The following is a 16121-nucleotide window of genomic DNA, read 5'->3' on the forward strand; positions in this document are numbered from 1 at the left end:
TGCTCACAGTGCAAACACAAGCCCTTTCCTGGGGTGATAATTTTGAAAAAACATTATGCACTTAATAGTTTGATGCTATTCAAAATAGATGTCATCCTATCAGTTTTTGAGATATTCTACTTGCTTCGAACCAACGTGTCTGCTGCTATAAAGTAGCTAGCTCTGCTTCCTAGCCGACTATTGGTATTTCATTGGCTCCTTACTGTGCAGTAATTATATGAGGTGTACATGCCTCACATCAATTTCAAGAACACAGGCAGGAAAGACCAAATTCACAAATATGTCCATATCTTTAATTACTTAACAATAGTAGCTCAAAAAATCACACCACACCCTTAAGTTAAGAAATTTGCCAGGGGCCTATATGCGAAGCTGTCCACTGCCGCTTAAGCACTGAAAATATTATGATGCCCTCCCCCCCGCCTCCTACAAAATGTGAAACTAAGAAAACTATTAAAAGCTAAAAAGGTGGGAAAATACCAATGTTGCTATCATTTAAATCAAAATACTCATACATGCAGATCGAAATGGTCATATATATAAATATATAATTCATTCCATTTTATCATCATTGACGATTACTTTGATATTTTAATGGTGCTCCTGTTGGGCTGGTGCCTTATACATGCTTAGTGTGCTAATCTCTGTTATAAATAGAGATGTGTATATCAAAACAGTTAAGACCCTTTTATTTTTCAATGCTTAAGCACGCCAGCAAGTCTATACAAGTAGTTCTGTTCAACTACCATCTCATAACAGATACCATATGGCAGAGACTGGAAATAAATGCAACCAGAAATGCATACCAATGGTATATCTCTCTGATGTCTTTCACTATATCATATTTATTTTCAAAACCCCATTTTTTGTATAAACTCTACAATAAACTAAAATATTTACAAAAGAAAATGACACAATAGTGATGAAGTGAGAATATATTCAATTTTAAAAATTAAATATTTTAAAATTTATTGTTCTTGCTTTAATAGCCAAAAAACTGTAATTTCTATATAAAAATCCATGTAATGGCTAGATTTTGATTGTTTCTGATGTAACTTAACAATTTCCTTTATTTGTACTTGTGAGCTTACCATTAAAATTTCAATTAGCCAGTATGTCAGCAAACTATATATATATATATATATATATATATATATATATATATATATATATATATATATATATATATCTATCTTACGGTTACTGGCTTTTACAATTTTCATTTTAGATTTCATTCTTGTTGATATGCCACCAGCAACTTGTTTAATATTATAGACCTACTTCTCTGGTCACCTGTGCATAGCAGTTACCTGCATACAAGTCACAGTGAACAAGCATATTTTCTTTATAGCCTATATTCTTTATCTTGGACTCATGCTGACAATCTTCTATGGATTTAATTAGCCAAACATGAAACAAAATGGGAACAATTACAAAGGCATATTATTCATGTTTTCATGTGTTTGTGTATGAGAGAGACAGACAGCACTTGTTCACTAGGTTTGAAACACATCATTACAGTGCAGAAGCATGTTAGTTTGGATCTAGATGCACATGAGTAAAGAACAATATGGGTATTCTATATCAGTCTATTTGTTTCTGAAGTTAACACTGCGCATTTGCTAACTGCAGAAAAGAAATATTTTTCAGTATTGTGTACCAATATGAATAATATGAACTATATAATGTTTCCTTTCTGATTAGCAATATGTTAAATTATTTGTACCAATCTGTCAATATACAATGAAACAGGCCATAACAAACACCTTCAAAAAAGGATACCTACTAATAAATAACACTTGTAAATCCCCTTTCTTGAGTTTACTTAAATATTACACCTCTTCAAAAAAAGAAACCTTTCCAAAATGGACAAGAATTTGTGGTTCCTTTAAGATAATTTACATACAAGTTTCATTGTATTCCAGTCTATAGCAAAAGGTCAACACAAAAGTAAACTAAATGAATCTCTTGTTAGCTGCTCTAAAAATGAAAAAAAGATTCTTATTGATTTTTCATAAAGAAATCTAGCCTCACCATAATGAAAGGGAAATATTTTCCAATTCTAAATTTTCAAGGAACATGAAAAAATAATAACAATTACCCAATTTCATGGACATATTTTCATTACTTTTTTATAAAAATGTAAGTTTGAATATTTTTTCTTTGAATGGTGCACTGATATGAAAATTCCCACAAACACTTTTATAAAAAAATAATAATTTCAAACCAGAAGGTACCTGTATTAAATAGTATGGGTTTTGCAGTAATAAAAGTAGAGGTAATTGAAGGACTGCAGCTAAAACTGTGTGTTGCTGATAAAAGAATGCATTAACTTCATTAAGTAAGACATTTGAAAGTAAAATTGATATATGCTGGGTATATTAATAAGACTTATTGGCAGTTGGGTATATTAGATTTATTGGCAATCAAATTTATTAATTAGACTTACTGGTAACAATATTTTATTTAGACTTACTGGCAATTGGGTTTATTAATTAGACTTATTGGCAAGTGAATATATCAATTAGACTTACTGGTTATTGGATATATTACTTAGACTTACTGGCAACTGAATATATTAATTAAACATGTTGGCAACTAAATATCTTAGACTTATTGGCGATTGGGTATATTAATTAGACTTTTTGGCAACTGGGTACTATATTAATTAGACTTACTGGGTGCATTGGAAGGGCCCAACTTACTACACTATGTACAGCAGCAAATCCAGTTTATTCAAGGTCTCATCAGTATAAAGGCTGATGACAAATATGGCAGAAATCCATTATTCCTTACTAAAGCTATGCTGCAAAAATGAAATGAAGATAACTCTTGTAAATAATATGGAATGCTGGAAATTAAAGTCATTCAAGGTCTCAACACAATGGCATAGCAAGAAATTCTGTCCCCCCACCCCTTGCAAAGCTTACTGTGGCCTCCCAATAAAAATACAGTTTGGAGGGAATGTTTGGCCCCCACTGAGACTTGGCTTTCCCACGTTTGCATGGGTGTTTAAGTAGTTATGCCACTTTCTGACTGGTATAAAACTGTTAGAAGTCTGTTTGAGATCCAGCAATCATTGATAAAGTGATGATGCAGAAACCAAAAGCAGAAGGCTGTCCATTCAGGGGGCATAACTCATGTAAAGGATGTAGTGGGACTCTGGAGATTGAAATCCTTTTAAGTCTCATCAATATATAGCCCCACACCAAATTTGGTTGAAATTCAATGCATAGCATGCAAGTCATGCTGCAGAAATGAAATCAGCAATCATAACCTCTGTAAATTATGTCATGGAAGACTGGAAATTAAATTCTTTCAAGGTCTAAACAATATTGACCTGCATGACAAATTTGGTTCAAGTCCAACAATCCTTGTGAAACTACAATCTGGGCCATAACTCCTCCAGATGATGAAAACCAGCTGGAAATCAAATTCTTTCCAGATCTCATCAACATAAAACCTCACACCAAATTTGGTTGGCTCTGCAAAACTTTTCTGAGTTTGGACCAAATAAAGTGCTTTTCAAACACTTGTTAACTTTGTCTCTGCAAGAGCTCTAACTGGAATGTACATACCTATAAACCATGCTACAGATCTAAACTGAAGGGATATAGTTTATAAATAGCTGTACTTTAAAAAGTATAACATTTACCTTGCAAATATCAGATGCAGCAAAAAAGTTGTTGCCAGAAAGAGCACTTAATTTGAAAACTCCTATCAACTTTTTTCCAAGAATACCATGCAGTACATAGCATAACAAAATTCTAAGTAGAAAATAGATAAATACAAAATCTAATCACCCTAGTTTTATATTTGTGCAACACAGAACCTATTTAACTGCATCTTTGTAATATTTATTCCAAATAAAATCATTTATTTCAGATAATTTTCACGTCATAAATATTCAAAAAGGTGATCTTTATTTAAGCCAACATCCAGTGGCATCTAAAGAAAATTGTCTAGAAATTATGAAATCGCATTTTTCAATACATACGACTTACATGCAGAAGAGTCTAAAACTGATCTTTTAATATATACTGCATATTTCAGTTGTAGGTTATACAAAATTAATGTACTGTATTTGTTCATATATAATGCACATCGAACAGTAAATCGTGACAGACCATGATCTGACACTACATAATATACTAGCAGATCTGGTGTAGTGATCATGCAAAATCTACACATATAATGCAAATATAATGCACATGCATAAAACATGGACATATCCATTATCCAACAGTGTACAGTATATCAGCAGATCTGGTTTGATGATCATACAAAATCTGTCTACCAGATTTAATGATATATAATGAAAATCCAACTATAAACCCTGCAAGACCATGGTCTGGATTCCCAGGAATAATGCACATCATGTCTAAAGATAATAAAACTTTGCACACGAGTCTGAGATTTTACTATCAATCAGAAATGATCTTTTAAGCATAATATCATCTGTAACTGGTTAAAACAAAATCTCAGATTCAATTCATGCTCAATTTATACAATTTCCAGATTGCTTGCTTTCAATTTTATTGAGTAAGGCAAACTGTGTAGACCCTGATATTCTGTGCATTTATGTAGTGGAAGATTTTGGCTTATGGTCGTTCACCATTAAGTGCATCATACACAAGCACATACATAACAATTTTACAAATATATATATATATGCATATAATGCCATAGAAAAATGCTGTGAAGTCTGCCATCACATGGCATGCCAGTAGATCAGGGTCTATATTGTCTGTTCTATTGGTTACCCCAAACAACCTGCATAAACCCAGATCTGCTAGCAAATTATGCAATGGCAGATCTAGATCTGTGCAGTTTGCAGCTGGACTCGATTTTGAAGTGAATAAATATGGCACATAAAAAGACAAGGCATGCAACTCCCACCAATAAAAACTTTGAACAATTCTCATCATCAAAACAAAAAAAAGAAAAGACATCTGCAAATGTTTATTTGCCAGAAGAAACATTTTTCTTCATGTTTATCGACTAAATTTTGTTAAAATATGGTTAATGATAAACCATGTTTATTTACCAAAATGGTGAAAAATGTTGGAGGATAACATTCTGACTTTGTCTCTATAATATACAGTACACACCATAAATATTATAACTGTTACACAGGTAAATACTGCACAAGAAACGAAGCAACACAGATATAATACTTGAATGGAAACAAAACAAAATAATGGATTGTTACAAATAACTTATTTTCATTGTTGTTAAGTATTAAGTGAATCTTCATCCTTTCTTGCAGACAAAAATAGTAGGGCAAATCTGAAAACAGAAAGAAAACAGGACAGGTATGCAGAAAATGTTTCTACAAACAAGAAATACTGACATTGGATGATTTTTTTGTTAAAAGTAGAAATTTTCTCATTGCATAGAACTCTAAAAATGGTTGAAATTGTTTACAGCAGTTACAAATAATCTTTAAACTGTGACAATTTTAAAACTTGCAAGTTTAAACCACACTGATCATGCAAAGTGAACAGAAGGAATCACACTGATGATGTTACTGTCAATTTCCACTGAATCCAGAACTCTTATGTAAAAATTAAGCATATCCAAATTCCCTAATATCAAATTGCATTTTACCATGACTCAAGGTAAGCTGACACATCAGTAGGTACAAGGTCCTTCCTAATATCAAATTGCATTTTACCATCACTCAAGGTAAGCTGACACATCAGTATATCAAATTGCATTTTACCATAACTCAAGGTAAGCTGACACATCAGTAGGTACAACGTCCTTCCTAATATCAAATTCCATTTTACCATCACTCAAGGTAAGCTGACACATCAGTAGGTTCAAGGTCCTTCTGCAGAGCTTACATTTAAATTCCATTAAAGATGACTTTTTTAAAAAAATGATAGGCTGTAATTTTCTAAAAGACTTAGAGCAAAAACACTGCAATAGGTTGTGCACAAATATTACTCTGCAACAATAGATGGGCCTTTTCGAAAAGAAAAAAAACTATTCCTGTAAGCTGAAGTGTTTGTAAGAAGCCATATTGTTATCGCTGTCCTATGGTAATGTGATGCTGTTCATTATCTGGGCATGTATGCACATTCCTGCAACACCTTAAGTGATACAGACTGAATAATGCCACATTTGGTAAGACATATTTTGTTTTTATTCTTCAATTTTATAGTTATGTACAATGTTTTAAAAAAGGAGTTCTTACTTAAGAAGCCATTACAAATATCTGTTTTTATGCTTTACATTATACTTACTTATTTTTTCTGACTGGACGGCAACATTCTAGACTTCTTTGGGAAGTACTCCCGAGAGATAAATTCAAACAGTACTTTAGCACATTTGAGCACAAATGCATGAAGTGCAAACTGAAAAACAAGCGCTCCAAATCCTTTGTAGAATCCTGATATGCCTTCTTCAACAATCACAGTCCTAACACAGTCAATAGCTCCTTCATAACTTGTAATAACTGGAATAACTTCAGTCCCGGTGTCAGTATTGTCAATAAGAGTTCGCGTTCCTTGAACATACAATTTATGAAGGATCGTCTCGAAAGGGTATAGCATTATGTCCGCAATCAGGTTACTTGTGAAGGATGCAAGGAGTTCTGGAAAGTATCGCTCGTACATGGATTTCTCTGGTGAATGTCCATCCACACATGTTGATGGATCCTGAAATAAAATGTAGATGTCTAAACTACTTTTGACTTCAAAAGATCTCACTTCTGTATTATTTATACAAAAGATCTGCCATTAATACTAGTATCAAATCCTAAAATATATGGTTTTATTCAATTTAATAAATTCTAGAAAAAGACTAAGTCTAGCTTCTAAGTGGACCATTTGCATAACTGGGCTATTATCATGACTACGAGTACACATGACTGCATTCAGATAATGAGATGCATAGAAATATTGGCATTCTAAATTATCATTAACTTTATCTTAAAGTTTTTTTTAAGCTTTCATTCATGTCTAAGTTCTGTGATAGTAGCATGAGATAAATGCAGCTTATAATAACATCATTGTTAATTACCATGTTTTCCTGTTGCTCCATGTGGACTCTGGACATGGTAGTGTAATGAACAACAGATGTCAGGATGTAGCAGCTGAGTTTAAATGCAACAGTTGGGAGGATCAGTCTCCAGACTGACATTAGACGTGTAGTTTGTGGCACCCCCCAACCAACAGTCCGACTAATAGCCTCTTTACAACAGTCAAATATACCTGTACTCTCAGTGGCAACATCGCTCTGCAAGACAACAATAAAATCAATTAACAAATATACATATGTTCTCACTGGCACTATAACTCTGCAAGACAATAAAAATGGGAGTTAAAAGTCATGGAAAGAGATATGTCATGGCAATGGGAGTTAAAAGACTTGGAAAGAGATATGTCATGGCAATGGGAGTTAAAAGACTTGGAAAGAGATATGTCATGGCAATGGGAGTAAAAAGACTTGGAAAGAGATACGTCATGGCAATGGGAGTTAAAAGACTTGGAAAGATATATCATGGCAATGGGAGTTAAAACACTTGGAAAGAGATATGTCTTGGCAATGGAAGTTAAAAGACTTGGAAAGAGATATGGCAATGGGTGGTAAAAGCCATGGAAAGAGATAAGTCATGGCAATGGGAGGTAAAAGACCTGGAAAGAGATGTGTCATGACAGCTGATTTAGGCCAGTCTGGACAGGTTTCAAACTGGTTTCAATTTAGTTGTGAGTCAAAGCTAATGGCCAAGCCATAAGAGAGGAAGAAAGAAATATTAGTGCAATTTACTAATCCTTATATGCATCAAGAAACAAAGTTTCATCAGTGTTGGGTGAAATCAAAGTTTGATTAGATATAATAGACATAAAGTTATAGAGGATGTAACAAATATATTATTAAAATTGAAATGTCACTCAAGCAGGGAAATTAAGACACATTGATATATTTTTGATAAAGCCAAGTTACTCCCAAACCGGAATGAACGTAGGTAAAATAGGGTCCAAGGTACTGAAGGTGTAACAAATGAATAGCTGAAAATACCCAAGTCATATAAGTGTGAAAGTCTGGCAAAGTAACCTACTTTTTATATGGTTCAATTACTCTCCACATACCAACTGTCACAGGTAAATGTGAAATAGGGTCCAAAATAATGACATCAAAATGAAAGAATAACTGAAAATAAATAATTCATTCAAGTGTGGCAATTTTGGTCACAATGATCTAGTTTTTAATACAGGATGAAATGATCATGGTTGGGTATTTATCAGTGTAAATTTTTCCTAACTGCTCACAAAGTAAATAATGTCCGAAGGACTTTATGTTATCTTTGTGAGTGATTAGGTGACAATTTAAACATCATTCAATACCCAACCATGATTATTTAACCCTTATAATTCCAATTTTTTTTCTTTCTATCATCATATCAACAGATTTCATTAAAAAAGTGTTCACTTTTAGGTAGCTTGAAGTTTTCTTTCATTAGCTTCTTCACTGTGACAGAATGCATAGCCCCATCTTTGGTAGCCAAGAGTGGTTGATTTTTATCTAGTAATATAGGGTAGAGAATAAGAGTGGGTCATGTCAGTTATATAAAGAGCTTGTTATGACAAATGGTTGATGCTGTTTAAACCAGGCTATTCTGTTTTTAACATTACACTTGTGTATGGCATATGTTGTTGTAGTATTCATTGTTCTTGCTTTCTGTACATTTTGACTTTTCAAAAGCAAACTCGTGTCCATTTTAGTGAGATCCCTTGCTTGTCATATGACCTTCACCTTTAATAATGGCTGCTGGAACATGCTTTTGAAGCAAAATGCATTAATTTCTGAAGACTGGTTTGTAAAGCCTGCCATATGCCATCTTTGGAAAAGGGAGTGAGCGTTGGAGTGCAGGAAGGTCTGTGTAATTACATTGTTTTAACTTCTGATGGGCAATTTTAATCTGGGGCTTGTAAATTTTGATCATAAATCACACAGATGGGTGGCTTGTTTTTATTATTTTTGGTGTAAGGTGCTGATATAAATAAAACTTCACATATTACCTGGAAACAGGGAACCAAAGTCTGCAGATTTTATCAACATATAAAAACTTAATGATCAGTACCACATGACCATTTACATCCAATCAGATTGTAGAAAAGAAAGTAAATTAATACAAATTGGTATACAAAGTTGTGTTATCTCCATACAATAGACCCATATACCAATTTTCATGTGTACAAAATTATTGTCCATAATAGTGTGGGTGTAACAAATGAAAAGATGAAATGCAAATGTCACTCATGCATTAAACTCAGGATTTAGTGACCTAACTTTAATATGATTTAGTTATTCACCTTAAGATGCATGTACTTACCAAGTTTCAAGAATGTAGGACAAATGGGTTCAAAGATATCACTCAAGTCTGCACACTGTGGCACAATGACATTATCTTGGCATGGATAAGATAATCTTTCTCAGTTGCATCCATATAACAATTTCTATGAGTGTGCATGAAATATGCTCCAAGATATTGACGGTGGAACAACAAAATAAACATGTGAAAAAACATATGAACATCTATGAAACATGACTACTGTGAATGACCGAATATATGCCAACCCTGTTGTTTAACAGTACTCTATGTAACAAATTAGTTGGGTATGGTTGACTCTGGAGGTGCCGACTCGTGGGTCTCAATGACCTCAACCTTTTGTCCTGGTATACAACCTTAACTGAACTTAAATGCGAAGAAAGCAAATTTTTAGTAAATTATGTTTCTCCGAGAATACTTACCTGATCACATTAACGTTAGGAATATAAGCCTGCTACCTCTCGAATCCAGCCCTACTAAAAGATGAAAATTCGTCTTTTCGGTCTATCTTATATAGACCAAAGAGCAATAACTCTTGCCCCTTACCTCCCCATACCACTAGTTTTTTAAGCTGAGCGATATATATTATACAAGGATGCTCGCATAGCGGGGTGGTTGGGAGGGTTTTTAAGTAATGTGATCGGGTAAGTATTCTCGGAGAAACATAATTTACTAAAAATTTGCTTTCTCCTTCAAATACGCTCCCTGATCACATTAACGTTAGGAGAATAAGTAATAGGAGGAGGGAATGCTGAGCATCCTACCTCCACTCTGGGTACCTTCTAGGCAATGATGGCTGGATTCCCCATTTGAATGATAACCCGTTCTCCTAATTTCATCAGCAACACAGCCTAGGGTCATTGAAATCTTCTTACCTACGAAATTTCAAAGGCGAATCCAGCGAAGCTGATAGGCTGTGCTGATTGTTTTAAATGGGTCAGGTGGTCATCTAGGCTGCCGACACCAGACCTACCAAATTCAAGGTTTGCCTCTGAGAAGCCAAATCTCTGAGATAAAAACTGGAGAAGGTTGACTCTGCATGCCAGCCAACAGCTTCTATTATATCTCGGATCGAAACATTGCGTTCGAATGCCAGGCTCGCCGAGATTGCTCTAATCTCATAAGCCGTAATCTTCATGAGGCGACTCTGATCTTGTGAGACCTCAGAGTACGCTGAGCGTATAACCCACTTTAGTCATGAAGCAAGGGCTTGAGGGGTGATATCCCGTTTACCAGCTTTGACCGGAAGAAAGAGGCGTTTACGTGTGTCCCAACACGCCTCTGTGCGTTTTAAATAGTGCTTGAGTGCACGAACAGGATCTTGCATGGCTGCTTCTCTTGATTTATCTATGGATGACAGCGAGCGAATGACAATTCTTTGATTGCCAATGGATGGTAACCTATTTTTGGCTACAAAGCCTGGCTGCGTCAGGAGGACCACCGAACCATCTGATCCGAACTGAATAAAGTTCGAGTCACTGGAAAGGGCATGTAACTCGCTCACCCTGCACGCTGAAGCTAAGGCTATCAAGAAACATGTTTTGTATGATAGTAGCTTTAACGAAGTGTGGCCTAAAGGTTCAAATTTGTCTGAATTGAGCCATGTTAAAACCCAGGACAGATTCCATTTTGGAAACAGGGTGAGGGATTTTGGTCGATTGAAATCAAAATTGGCTAAAAGATCTGATAGATCTTTGTTATGCCCAATGTCACATCTACCATGATGGTGGAATGTGTCTGATATCATGGAGCGGTAGCCTTTGATAGTAATTGGGGCCAACTGTTTCTCCTCGAAAAGCTAGAGAAAAAAGTCGGCCAGTTGAGGGATTGAGACACTCAAAGGGACGATGTTATTGATATGGCACCAGTCCCTGAAAACACGCCACTTTCCCTCGTAAGCCTTCAGAGTGGAGGGCCTTCTTGCTCTTGAGATTCTCTCCACAATCAAAGGTTTAAATTGTTTGTCTCACAAGGCTGCCCGGACAAGAGCCAAGCGTGAAGAAGAAGACGATCCGGGCAGGGGTGGAACACCCGTGACCGCGGTTGTTTGAGAAGATTTGGGCTGGTTGGAATCTTCCTGGGTAGATCTATTGCTAGATCGAGTAGATCGGTAACACAGGACTTGTTCCATCTGAGAGGGGCATTCAGAATCATCCGACAGTTCTGACCCCTTAACCTCTTGATTATTTTTGGTACCAAAACCGTGGGAGGGTAGGCGAATGCCCACAACCCCTCCCAGCTGATTGACAGAGCGTCCACAGCCCAAGCCTCTGGGTCTGGAACCGGAGAGACAAAGGTGGGCAACTTGCGATTCCACCTTGTCGCAAGAAGATCGATCATCGGACGCCCCCAAAGTGTGCAAATCCGAAGAAAGACTGATTGATGGAGTGACCATTCCATGTGAATGATTTGACCTTTCCTGGATAGAGTGTCGGCCAAGACATTGAGTCTGCCGGGAATGTGTCTGATTGTACATTGATGTGGACGCTGTCGCACCGACGTAGAAACTGCCAGATCAGAATGCACTGGTCTGGTGATTTGGTGCCCCCTTGTTTGAGGAGGTAGGTCACCACCGCAGAGTTGTCAGACATAATGAGGACAGTTTTTCCTGAGAGTTGATCCTTCCAGAAATGAAAGGCATTGATGACAGCCCTCATTTCTAAAAGGCTGATGTGGAGAGACCTCTCCTCTGGCTCCCACGTGCCGCTGACTGTAGCGAAGTCCGGCAACAGGTGGGCACCCCAACCGTAGGTACTGGCGTCAGTACATACCGTTATCTCCGCTTCGGGCATCTCCAGATGAATCTGCGTGGACAGCCAACCTGGGTTGTGCCACTGACTCAGGAATGATTGTATCTCGGGCGTGATCATTATTGTTTGATTGAGGGGACTTGAAAAGGGGTGCCATTGTGCCATTAACGTCATTTGTAAGGGACGCATAAAAAGACGGCCAAGCGGGATCAAGTCCACCGCCACATTGAATAATCCGAGGAGTTGCAAGAATTCTCTTGCTGAAATCCACGTCCTGTTGGAAACGGACTCGAAGAGTTCGACGATCCGGATTACGCGAACGCGAGGAAGTCATACCAGATTCAGATCGGTGAGAAACTCCATACCCAGATGGACAAAATGCTGAGATGGACGGAGATTGGACTTTTTCCAGTTCACGAGAAAGTCTAGATGATCTAAAAGTGCTAAAAGATCGTTTCTGCCTTTGAGCAGAATAGAACTTACCATATGTTTCTGGAGGATGTCGTCCAAGTACACTGCCATCCCTGTAGATGAAGTTGAGCGGAACAGGGTGACCACGTAATCCATAACCTTGGTAAAAGCCCAAAGGCTGATGTTGAGGCCAAAGGGTAGGACCTGGAACTGATAAACCGCATCGCGGTAAGCGAATCGGAGAAATTTCCGTGACGCGGGGTGGATAGGGACGTGAAAATATGCGTCGGTCATATCTAGACTGACAACATACTCGTCCTGCTGGATGGAAAGACGGATTGATCTCGCCGTTTCCATCTTAAATTTCGGTGGTAAAATGTATTGGTTGAGGCAACTCAGGTCGATGATCAGCCTCAACTTGCTGTTTGCCTTCTGGATAAGAAACAGCCTGGAATAAAACCCCGGCAATTGCGGGTTTTTCACAATCTCCACCGCTCGTTTTTCTACGAGCGACCTGTTGTAGAAAGGTATCCTTCTCCCGATCGGACGGCATGTCCGTGAAGAGGGTAGAGGAGGACAGGGGAGGGGGTTGGATAAATGAAATCCGAAGTCCCTCCGAAATGATCTGGATCACCCAATCATTCTGAGGAAAAAGGTGGTCCAGTGGTCCTGAAATTGCAGGAGGCGGCCGCCCACAGGTAGGCTGTCCGCGGCTGGTGGAGAGGGTATGTCAATTTTTAGAGTTAGAAGACTTGAAGACGGAGAAACTTTGTTTCTTACCGCCTCTGTATGGTTGCCTCCTAGCTTGATTAGACTGTTGTCTTCTGGCATTGGGTTGGGATCTATACTGCACATTTGATTGTAAGGATCCCTTGTCCCTGGTCCGCCAATCATCCCTCCGCTGTGGCAGGGGCTGATTTTTTCTAAACGCCTGCGAGGGCTGGGCGGCGAGTTGGAGGGGCAGTTCCTGAGCCGCCTGCTTCCGAACTTCTTCAATTTTTCCTCCAAAGAGTAAAGGCGACCCAAACGGAGTCATCCGTAATGCCAGAGTATGATGGGGCTTGAGCGATGTGGACCGCAGACATGCGTCACGTCGTATCAGGTCCAAGTTGGCAGAAGCAGTCAACTCATTAGCCATGGAATGGTGAGCTGCCCTTTTAATAACTCTAGCAATCTGGGCCATCGCTTCCCAAGCGTGGTCATTGTCGGATTTTTCTGCGAGTCAGAAAATGGCTAATGAAGCCAAGTCTAATATTGAAGACGTAGCGACTATCTTCCTGACTAGCTTTGACGTGGCATGGAACACATTTTTGTCCACTTTGTAAAACAGTGGAGCGGACATGTGAACTGCTGCCATAGTTTTGTCCAGGGCCGGAAGATCCGTACTGAAGGCGTCTGAATGAGTTTTGTACCAGCGACCCGAGAACGTCACTGGTATTTGGCTTTCTGAAAAGAACGCCTTAGCATTCCCCGGATCACCTATTCGTCCTGATAGACAATCGCTGATCTCCTTAATTTGTGCCGACTGGGGAAGGAGCCGGAAGGACGGCGTCTCTTCCTCCCCGTCAAGATCTACAGACGCCTTAACTTTGTAGTCTTGAGTGGCGGTAGGAGGTGGAGGGCATTCTGAAATTGCCAACACCCTATAAATTTCTTCCACTGCTGCCTTGAAGCCAAACTCAGTCCGTTCCATGGTTGGATCTGTGTACGGCTGATTTGCAGGAGTTTCGTCACCCTCACTGTGTGCCGAGTCATGTTCTGTAATAGCTTGCACTTCTGGATAGAGCATACCAGGTGGCATAGATGACGCGATTCCGTCATCCTTACCACTGTCACTAACTCTCCCTTGTGGATAAGCCGTGAACATATGGACGGCCGGCCCTGCTGGCTGGTTTGTCTGGCTTGTGGTCGGTCTGAATGTTGGTGACGGTCCTGCTATCACCGGTACCGGCTGCTCCAATGGCCTGGCTGGACGGAGAGATTTCTCACTAAAATCTCCGCCATAGTATTGGTATGTTGCTGGCAGTACAGCTTGACGGACGGATTTATCACTAAAATCCCAGTAAGTCATGTTTGGTCGGATCGTTTTACCAATAGGGTCCCCATGCTGGGACGGTTGGACGGCCGGTCACGTTGAGGTTGTATAAAGAAATGGATCCGATGGATCCGGTAAAAACCCCATGCGTCCTGACTTACAGGCCCGAAGGCCATGCTCGGACATGCATGGGGGACTTATGCCCACTGGGCAACCTAAAATTAGGGGAACATTCCCCCAAAGAGTCAGACAAAGCTGTGTTAGTGAGCGAGGGAAATAAGGGTAATATCTGGCCTGATGTGAATAGCTGCGTCGTCGTTTCCTGGACCAAACGACGCATCTGTTCAAAGTTGGACTGTTGTACCCTGTCAACATTATTTCCCTCCATTGCCGCTGATGTTAAAAACATTTTCAAAAGGGTTGATTTAAATTTTGACAAAAGACCTTTAAAATTATATACTGTTGTATAAACAAGGACTGAATTTTCTGTAAAATCAACTTGTCTTCTTGTAATTCGTTAACCCAGTCCCCAAACCTGTATTGATACAGGGGCTCATATTGTTTTTAAATATATAATACAAGGGATGACAATTTCTCATTTCAGCTCTGAGATTCAACAAATTGGACTACACATTTGGCTTAAAGTGAATAGCAGTCCATTTTCTAATCAGAGTTTCCTCCGAATATTCCTGCCCCATTTTCATGTTTGGACATTTAGGTTGGGGGTGGGGTCATTGCAACTGCATATCGAAAATTTTGAATTTGCCGTCACCATGCGGTATCAACACATGGTAGTCGCTGACCAGCGGGCCTATAAAATTTAAACTTATGTTATATCGACTCATACCTGCATGAAATCGATAGGAAAATGACTTATTTTTCTCAGAAATGGCAAGTATTATAATCGTTATGTCATTAATCTGCTGACAGACAAGACAAAACTAGGGCGTAGATGAAACCTGACCCAGTACTCTCCATTTGCATTACTAATCACATGACTTCACAAATCTCAAATGATGACATTGAAGTCCAATAGTCACGTGATATCAACAACAAACTCCTTTATAATGTTGTTGTAGAGAAATGCAATTATATTAAATGAAAGTCAGATACTTCCTGTAAAAACCAGCAATCTGGCCAGTCTGATTTATCAAGCAGAGAGCACATGTCAATGTGGTAGTCACATGATACAACAAAACTCCAGGTTTTTCTTGGAATGAATATATATATATATATATATATATATATATATATGGAGAATTTTGTGTTCTTTTGTTTTTGTATATTTATTTCAACCAGTATACAACTAAAGTAACTTTGTGTCTACTTTCATATTATAAAACATAATTTAATTTTTTTTTTCCTCTACAACATTTGAAATTGTGGGTTGTTAGTTTTGTGTACTCATGCAACTAGCAATGCAAATCACGAATACCAGGTCACATTTCATCAACGATGTAGTTTTATCTTGTCTTTCAGCAGATCAAAGACTTAACTATTTTAATACTCACAATTTTTGAGAAAACAAGTAATTTTCATATCAATTTCATTATGTATCACTCGATCTAACATTTAAAGTTTGCTA

General features: G+C 38.1%; 1 protein-coding gene across 1 annotated transcript in view; it reads right to left on the minus strand.

Annotated features, from left to right (window-relative positions):
- Window positions 1–803: 803 nt before the first annotated feature.
- The window catches only part of LOC149801778 (mitochondrial outer membrane protein SLC25A46-like), a 43190-nt gene continuing 27872 nt past the window's right edge, over window positions 804–16121 (minus strand). Inside the window, exons 8-10 of the mRNA XM_089956120.1 lie at window positions 7030–7245; window positions 6252–6665; window positions 804–5289 (exon numbers count right to left, since the gene is read on the minus strand). Of these exons, the coding sequence (XP_089812246.1) occupies window positions 6252–6665; window positions 7030–7245 (630 nt within the window). The 3' untranslated portion in view covers window positions 804–5289. The remainder of the gene's footprint in view (window positions 5290–6251; window positions 6666–7029; window positions 7246–16121) is intronic.

This window comes from Sinohyriopsis cumingii, chromosome 4 (genome assembly GCF_028554795.1).
Source record: "Sinohyriopsis cumingii isolate HCF-2022 chromosome 4, ASM2855479v2, whole genome shotgun sequence".
Taxonomy (NCBI): domain Eukaryota; kingdom Metazoa; phylum Mollusca; class Bivalvia; order Unionida; family Unionidae; genus Sinohyriopsis; species Sinohyriopsis cumingii.